Source organism: Desmodus rotundus, chromosome 5 (genome assembly GCF_022682495.2).
Source record: "Desmodus rotundus isolate HL8 chromosome 5, HLdesRot8A.1, whole genome shotgun sequence".
Taxonomy (NCBI): Eukaryota; Metazoa; Chordata; class Mammalia; order Chiroptera; family Phyllostomidae; genus Desmodus; species Desmodus rotundus.
Window position 1 is genome coordinate 82396215 of NC_071391.1, and position 9391 is coordinate 82405605.

The 9391-nt window shown below is 39.3% G+C and overlaps 1 protein-coding gene across 7 annotated transcripts in view; it reads right to left on the minus strand.

Annotated features, from left to right (window-relative positions):
- Nucleotides 1-8443, minus strand: part of ALG9 (ALG9 alpha-1,2-mannosyltransferase) — a 124282-nt gene extending 115839 nt beyond the window's left edge. For 4 of the 7 annotated variants that reach the window (XM_053924308.1, XM_053924306.1, XM_053924309.1 and 1 more), the window contains exons 1-3: nt 8234-8443; nt 7240-7378; nt 5795-5929 (exon numbers count right to left, since the gene is read on the minus strand). In XM_053924308.1, coding sequence (XP_053780283.1) covers nt 5795-5929; nt 7240-7378; nt 8234-8364 — 405 coding nt within the window. In that variant the 5' untranslated portion in view covers nt 8365-8443. Of the gene's footprint in view, nt 1-5794; nt 5930-7239; nt 7379-8158; nt 8178-8229 lie in introns of those variants that run through there. The other 3 variants (XM_053924311.1, XM_071221483.1, XM_053924310.2) reach the window with 3 other exon arrangements.
- Nucleotides 8444-9391: the final 948 nt, after the last annotated feature.

Sequence of the window (9391 nt, forward strand, 5' to 3'; positions counted from 1 at the left end):
AAACACAGCAGACTCTGACTGAGAAGCAAATCGACTCTAAAATGGTATTTGAATACAAATTTTAAAATGAGGAAAATGAGAAATTCACCAACCAGGTACTAACACACATTACAAAGCCATAATAATAAAAACAATATGGTACTGACTGACAAATTGACCAGTGACGTAGAACAAAGAGGCCAGAAACAGACCCATACATATGGGATGAGGTAGATGATAGACACAGTATTACAAATCCGAAGGAAAAGGATAGGTTATTTAGCAGTTGGTGCTGGAAAATACACCTCACTAGCAAAAAATAAATCTGATTTTTTCCCTAAATTTATAAAAATTAAAACTCATATGAATTAAAGTCTTTTAACCTTCTCTCCTTTCAAACAACATGGATTAAAGTCTTTTAAATAGAAGATAAAATTATAAAGATAATAGAAGAAAATCCTTCTATTCTTCTTTTACCATAAGTCACAAAGATATTCTTACAGAAGAATATCTTTGTGACTTGTGGTAAAGAAGGATTTCTTTTAGAAAGTCCCAAAACCCACCAACTGGAGGTAAAACTAACTGGTTTGACTACATCAAAACTAAAGATTACTATTCAATAAAGGACTACAGACAACATTAATAGAGAGATGACAGCCTAAGAGAAAAGATCTCTAGAATCTAAAACCTACAAGAGGTTACTTCTGAGAACCTCTACAAATCAGAAGAGAAAACCAGAAAATCTAATTGAAAAATAGGCAAAGGCTGTAAAGAGGTCATGTACAAAAAAGAAAATCTGAATGACTAATAAGTATATGAAGAAATGCTGCACCTTAGTAGTAATCAGAGAAATGCAGTTAAAGTGAGAAGCATCTTACATTCATGAGGACAAAATTAAAAAGTCAGAAATATCAAGTGCTCAGGAAATATGAGGAAACTGACACCTCGAACATTGTTGCAGGGAGTATAAAGTTGTATAGGCATTCTGGAGAGCAATCTGTCAGGAAATTAGGTAACCCATGGATCTATGTATGGAAGCCCACTCCTAAGTGTATAGTTCAGAGAAATTCACAACCTGAAATTCACTCCCTCCATAGGGAGACAAAACAAAGGTGTTCTTGTTTTGGGTAGCAATAAGTTGGAAAGGTAACCATCGCTAGGGGCGCTAATTACTGCCATATCCTCATCAACAATCCACCCTTCTCTGCTCTACATTATCTTGCTGGGGCTGGGACTTTACTGAGTACAATTCTCCCTTGCCAAGTGGCGCCCTGTTGGCTCCCATTGGCAGAATCTAACAGGGAGAAGACAGGAAATAAGAAGGGAAATTTTCACCCCTGTTCTGCTTGCTATTTATATCTTTGATGTAAAAGGAATAGGGATTTAAGAGGAAGAACTCTGTGTTGAATATGTCAAATTTGAAGTGATAGTGAGTATCCAAGTGGAAATAAAATCCTTAAGCGTTCCTTATTGTTATTTCTCTACTAAGTCCCTCATTCTGTATAATCATTCTTCTGATAAGTTAAAAAAAAATAGAAATGAAATATTAGGTAGGGAAGGGAGAGACAGAGTTCTATTACTTTCTACAGGTGATACTTTCTGATCATTCTAAAATGCAAATGTAATTATGTCTCTCCTCTGTCTAAAACCTTTCCTTAATAGAGCCTACCAGGTGTTGTATAAATCTGGCCTCTGCCTCATCTGTTACACTCCACCACTCATTCTCTCTTCCAAGAGTCAAACCTATTTATACAAGAAGGCCATGCTGGCCTTCCTTCTGGCCTCAGGGCATTTTTCACTCATCCCCATTCTTCCTTTACCTAGACAACTTCAACTTATCTTCTAGTTCTATAATCAGGAATTTCTGCTTTATGGAAGATGGATTAAACATATTTTTCCCTATTCCTCATGCTATGCAAAGCCAAAAACTCTGTGCATTTTATGTAAAACAAGCATAAGAAGATGATGGGAGGTAGAGAGAAAAAGGCAGATTGGCTAGGAATTTCTGGGCCAAACAACACAGTGGTAAGTTCTCTGGGTTTTCTTTTTGCCTTCAATAGTCCAAATTTGAAGCTAAAGAAGCTGGAGACTAGAAATACCAATGGGCACAGACAAAATAACACCAATGAAAGCCTACTCTAACCAGCCAAAAGACCAATAAATGGGTAGCCTAGCAAGGCAAAAAACTTTCAGGCAATAACCACTCTATTTCACCCAAGCACCACAGAAAAAAACGTAGATCCACTCTCACCAATGTGATCAAGTTTCAGTAGGAAGTCAGGACTTTTATCCTCTTTAGTAGCAATGAGCTCTCTCTTCCACCACATACAGCATCACAGTAAAGATCCTTTGGAGAGCCTGTACTTCCACCTGCCCCCACACAACCTAGCAATATAGTCACATGCTACTTAATGATGCAGATACATTCTGAAAATTTTGTCATTAGGTGATTTCGTCCTGTGTGAACATCACAAACTGTATTTACACAAACCTAGAGAGTAGCCTATTGACACTGAGGTTATATAGTATACCTCCCTGCTTCCAGGCTGTAAGCCTGCACAGTATGGTACTGTATAAAACAACATGAGATTAAGTCAAGCACAAGAGAAATGATGCACTCAAGAGACGGAGTAAACACCAGATGTATGAGGCTGCTGCCAGCATAAGACGGCATAGTGCTTTACAGCAAACATTTTTTTTACTAAGTAGAAGGAATCCACTCTAAAATACTGATAAAAAGTATCATATAGTAAACACATAAACCAGTCACATAGTCATTTATATCATTATAAAGTATTATGCACACTACATAATTGTATGTGCTATACTTTTATATGATTGGCAGCACAAGAGGTTTACACCATCACCACAAATACATGAGTAATGTGTTGCATCCTTTGTTGAACCAGTGCATCACTATGCAGTGCCCCTACCCTGCCCACGAGGGCAGTATCCATGGAGACCTTAGCGGGGAACCTAGACTTCTACTCTCACCTGCAGCAACAAGGTAGAGAACCCCCCTTCTTTCTCCTGTTTCAGTCTATCAAAATAAGCCAGCTGAAACAGAAGGCTTAAATAAGATCCAAAGGAGCAGAGTAGTGCAAAAGAAGCATGCTGGGCCCATGAGTAAGAGCCAGAGTCTTACTGAAAATTACCATATTTTGCTGTGTATAATGCATGCTCTTTTGCCCAAATATTTGAGGGAAAAATTAGGGTGTGCACACTTTTTTCCCCAAATATTTGAGGGATAAATCAGGGTATACATTATATATGGGTAGTACTAATTCCCTATCAATATAAATGTTTTTAATTCTTTTATTTATGCTTATGCATTAAAAGTGTAACTCTAGAAAGCAATAATATTATCTGTGTGCAGAATAATACCCTGGAATAAGATAATCAGTTTTATATATAAATAAAAAATTGATTTAAAAAGTAAAACAAAAGATTTTTTTCCTGAAAGTTTGGGCCAAAATGTGGGTGCACATTACACAAAGTAAAATATGGTACTTGTCAACCAGGAAGATCTCAAACTGAATGAAAAAAACTTAATCTAGAGAGAGAGAAAAAGAGAGAGAAGTTAAAATTACCTGTTAGAAGTTAGAAAGTTTTAGAGCAAAAATAGCCTCTTCAACAAATGGTGTTGGGAGATCTGGACAGCTATGTGCAAAAAAATGAAACTCGATCACCAACTTACACCATACACAAAAATAAATTCAAGGTAGATAAAAGACTGAAATATAAGTCGTAACACCATAAAAGTCCTAGAGGAAAACATTGGCAGGAAAATCTCAGACATTCCACGCAGCAACATCCTCACAGACACGTCCCCTAAAGCAAGGGACATAAAGGAAAGAATAAACAAATGGAACCTCATCAAAATAAAAAGCTTCTGCATGGCTAAAGAAAACAGCATTAAAATGAAAATAGAACTAACAGTATGGGAAAACCTCAGACAATGATACCTCAGACAAGGGTCTGATCTCCAAAATATATAAAGAACTCACACAACTCCACTCCAGGAAGCCAAACAGCCTAATTAAAAAATGGGCAAAGGACTTGAACAGACACTTCTCCAAGGAAGACATACAGAGGGCCCAGAGACATATGAAAAGATGCTCAGCATCACTAGCCATCAGAGAGATGCAAATTAAAACCACAATGAGGTACCATCTCCTACTGGTCAGAGTGGTCAACATAAACAAATCAATAAACAAGTGTTGGAGAGGTTGTGGAGAAAAGGGAACCCTAGTACATTGTTGGTGGGAATGCAGACTGGTGCAGCCACTGTGGAAAACAGTCTGGAATTTCCTCAGAAAACTAAAAATGGAACTGCCTTTTGACCCAGCAATTCTGCTGCTGGGATTATATCCTAAGAGCCCTGAAACACCAATCCAAAAGAACCTATGCACCCCAATATTCATAGCAGCACAATTTACAATAGCGAAGTGCTGGAAGCAACCTCAGTGCCAATCAGTAAACGAATGGATCAAAAAACTATGGCACACATACGTGATGGAATACTATGCAGCAGAAAGAAAGAAGGAGCTCATACCCTTTGTGACAGCATGGATGGAACTGGAAAGCATTATGCTAAGTGAAGTAAGCCAGGCAGTGAGGGACAAATACCATATGATCTCACCTTTAACTGGAACATAATCAACAGAAGAAAAAAGCAAACAAAATATAACCAGAGACATTGAAGTTAAGAACAATCTAACAATAGCCAGAGGGGAGGGGAGAGGGGATAGTGGGAAGAAGGGTTTTCAGGAACTACTATAAAGGACACATGGACAAAATCAAGGAGGAGGGTGGAAGCACGGGAGGGAAGTGGGTTTGGCTGGGGTGGGGAGAAAATGCAGACAACTGTAATTGAACAACAATAAAATAATTTAAAAATTGGAAAAAAAAAAGAAGTTAGAAAGTTTTAAAGGAGCCATTGTATAACAGCTCCAATGAACAACTAAAAACATGCTTGAAACAAATGAAAAAATAGAAAATCTCAGGAAAGAAATATAAGATATAAATAAAATGGAAATTTTACAACATTAAAAATACAATAACCAAAATAAAAGCTCAAAGGATAGGGTCAACAGTGAAATGGAGGGGACAGAGGAAATAATCAGTGAACAGGAAGAAATTACTCAACCTGAACAACACAGAGAAAAAAAGGCTGGGAAAATAAAGAACAGAGTCTCAGGGCCTTATGGGACTAAAATAAAATATCTAGCATTCATATCACTAGAGTCTCAGGAGAGGAGAAACAGGACAGGACTGAAAAAGTACTAAAAAAAATCAGCTAAAAACTTCAAATGTGGCAAAATACAGAAGCCTAAAGATTAAAGAAGCTAAGAAAACTCCAAACAAGACAAACCCAGAGAAATCCATGGCAAGACACATCATAGTCATATTTCTGAAAAGTAACAGGTTAGGTCTCAGTTAACTCCTAACTGTCTTTCAGCACTCTATTTAAATTAGGCTCTCCTAATATGCTATCCCATTGCACACTGGTACATTTCCTTCATAAGACACCACATTTTTAATTACTTGCTCAATGTAATCTTCTCTATTAAACCATAAATTCCATAAGGGCAGGGATTTGGTCATTGTTACATCATAGCACTTAATGAAGTGTCTATCAAATAAAAGTTGCTTAATTAATATTTGGTGACCAATGAATGAATAAATAATTCTTCTTCCAAAAAAAAAAAAAATCCCCTCTTAACTCCCAATCTATTTTGTCCTTTTCTCAAAACTATTCCAGAGACTCACCTCTTGATTGGTTGTGACTGCTTCCAGGTTGGCCTGCCCTTACCTTATTAGTTTGTAGAATTCTTGCATGAAATGCAGCTGGCCAGGCATGAAGCAATAAGTAAGCATAGGAGCGAATGGCATAAACTGGAGAATATTCCCAAGTCTGAAACCCCTTCCCATAGATGAGGTAGTGTGTCTGAAAGTACAAAACAGGTGAATTCAGGGTTATATTGGCCAAAAATCCTTGTTAAAAGGATGCAGGTGAAGTTTTTAAGCAAAAATATTAATGAGACAATAGTACACAAAAAAGCTGAAACTCTCAACAAGACTTACAACTAATGGATAAGAATCAAAATTACACAATATTGGAAAATATTAGGACATAAATTCTACAAGATTACTGTTTGGCCAATATTAAAAGTTTGAATTTTACCTTTTACTTATTTTTTAAATGCTTTCTAGTCAATACAGTGATGCTCCAAATCTTGTATTTTCCTTAAACCACCTACGCTAAACAGTCTTTATTTTTTAATGAAAAATGTGATTAGAAAATTTCACTTCTGAATTTCCTCTAATAGAAGTCAACACACTTGTAAATCTAAAAATCAAGAAATAGAACATAAGCACAATATTTAGTAACAATGTTTATTTTAGTAAACATCAGAAGAAATAACTAAGAGAGTTGAAAGAACTGGGATTTGAACATAAAAAGTGGAACAGAGAGCTACTGTTTTTTCCTTAAAGTTCTGTAGCAATGGTTAACTTTAAAAACTATCTCAAAGTATTATTTTGATTAAAAAATGTTTAAAAGAAATTATAAATTACATCTTTAAAATTTTTTAATTAATTTATTTTTTCCCCTCATCTGAGGACATTTTTTCATTGCTTTAGAGAAAGAGAGAGAGAGAGAGGAAAGCTGAGAAACATCACATTGAGACAAAAAAAAACATTGATTGGTTGCCATCTGCACATGCCCGGACCAGGAATCATACCTACAAGGGGAATGGAACCAAAACCTGGGTATGTGCTCTGACTGGGAATTGAACCTACAACCCTTTGGTTACCAGACGATGCTCCAACCAACACACAGGCCAGGGTTTTCTTGATTTTTTTTTTTTCAAGAAAGAGGAAGAGAAAGAGGGGGAGAGGGAAAGAGAAACATTCATTTCTTGTTTCAGTTATTTATTGCATGCATTGTTTGATTCTTGTGTGTGCCCTGACTAGGGAAGGAACCTGCAACCTTGGCGTATAAGGACGAAGCTCTCACCAAGTGAGCTACCCAACCATGGCTACAAACTACATCTTTTCATAAAGTAACCACATACCCTATAGCTTTCAATAGTTACTACTGCTAAATCATCAGCTTAGAATACAAAAGTGAAAGTAAAGTTATTTTACTAGTAGTTACATTTGAACATAGTATTTATATTTTGATTGGTAACCAGGTCCCAGGCAGTGAAATCAAGAACAATAACAACAACAAAAATACCCAAAGAAATCACCTACTGGTTCCCAGTAGTTGAATGTTTCATCACAGTCAGAGATGTTGCTCAGGAGAGCAGCACATAACCTTGCTGAGAGCAAGCATTTGAAAGCAGTAGATCCTTCAGGTGCCCAAACTTGTCCTGCTTTGTTTCCAGATAACCTGCTCAGAAGAAAAAAAAAAAAGTATGTATCTGGAAGGACCTACTAACTAGGAGGACTAAAACTACACACAAAAAAAGACAAGAATGGCAAGGGACACTGAAATACTGAAGTATTCACCTATAAAAGTGAGCAGTTAGTTGTTCTGAGTAGATCAACCTTAATCATCCCTTCCATTTCCTGTTTTTCAAGTGTAAGCTAATTCATACACTTTAGTTCCAGGCATTACGGCGCTCTATTTACCCCAAGTCAACTAATCACTCACGTGGAGACCACAAAGCTCTCATCCTGTTTCTTTCTTGTTTGTACAAGGTCATGGCTTTCCATGGCTTTATCCATTTGCCTATTTGTTCCAATGTACAGAGGCCTAACATGTGCAAGGTACTGTAACCTCTAGGAAATCAATCTGTTGGCAGCTCCTTTAATGCAGTCCTGACCTGCAGTTCCCGGGCTTGGGGAGAGAGGTGGTTGCCGGTGCTAGAAGTTGTGGGGCCCTCGGATTAGAGTAAAGGGTCAGGACTTTGGGGAGAAGGAAGGAAACAGTGAGGGACAGTCCAGGAGGGTATCTTCTTTCCTCTTGCCAACTCAAACACCAAGACGCCAGACCACTCCTGGGCCTGGGCCAAGAGCCTCACAGACCCGCACCCCAGGCTTTCTTTACAGCAAACGTGGGACCCGAGGTGGGCACCCTAGGACTCTGACACGCCCAGGAAGAGCACAAGGACCTGCGTGCAGAAGCCGAGACCCCCCAGCAAGAAAGCTGTTCTGGGCGAAGCCCCACCTGGCGCGGGGCGACCCTCCAGGGGGCAGCGCCCGCCGCCGCCCGGCCACGCCCCCGCCGCGCCCGCACACCTACTCCGGCTGGGGCTCCGCGCTGCCCGCCTCCCGGCTGCTCAGCAGCTCCCGCAGCTTGTCCGCGGCCCAGCCTGTGTCCCCGCCACTGCTCCCGCTTCCCTTAAGGCGCTGCCGAGCGCCTCGACTCGTCATGGCCAGCGAGGAAGAAAAAGGTAGAATTCGGCACTCTACGAACACCGCTAGCAGGGAGACAGCTTTGGCTGGCAAACGGTGTCCGCCAAGGGACAAAAGACCTTGACATGCGCAGAAAAGACTAAATTATGGCGTTACGGGGTCAATTGGGGCAAATCCCTGAGTAGTAAGAAAATAGGACCTGAGACTACTTTTTACTATCACAGCTATTCCTTCCACATACTTGTAACTCTGGCCTTTGCTCCCTCCAACTCTCTCTTCCTTCACTTTTCAGCATTCTCCACAATCCTACAAAAACTGTTCTTCAACCCCCCATTTAAAAGAAAGAACCACTAGAATGCAGTTAAACTCTACAAGGTGAGTACGTGGAGATACTCAGTTAAAAATCATAGCACAGCTGTTTACCAAGGGGTAAGTCCTTAAAAGGTCACTGACCACTCGCCATGTCTGCCTTTTGTTAAGAATGGTAAGGACAGCCTGTAGCTAATTAACTGCTTCAGTGAGACACAGCTGCAATGGCAGAATACAGAGCGAGGGGGAAAAAGTGAAAGGTAAGAAATTATATGCAGCATATTCAATCAGACACCCATGGCCACTATTGCCATTACAGCATTATGGTAAGCATTTGAACAGATTTTATCCTGTTTAAATTTAATACTCATAACAACCTTTTGAGTTTTATTGAGAAGGAAACTGAGGCCCAAGGTTGCATAGCTAGGAAATGGTGCAGCCATATTCCAACCCAGGTCCCACTCAACCTAGGAGCCATATTCCAACTCTACTTAATACAAAGTCCATGCTCATCCAACTGGATCAAGAGAAAGCTCCTGATTTCATACAGGCATTTTTACACAGGTATCTTTATGATATCATACCTGTGATTCTCAGGAGTCATTCACCTGCTCCTGACATTCTGCCTACTCCCCCAGTCACAGCTCTACCCCCACCCTGTGAAGCTCTGTACCAGTAACTAAAACAAGTTTATAGGGGGACCGCTAATATTGACAGGGTCCCAGGTTACGATTTC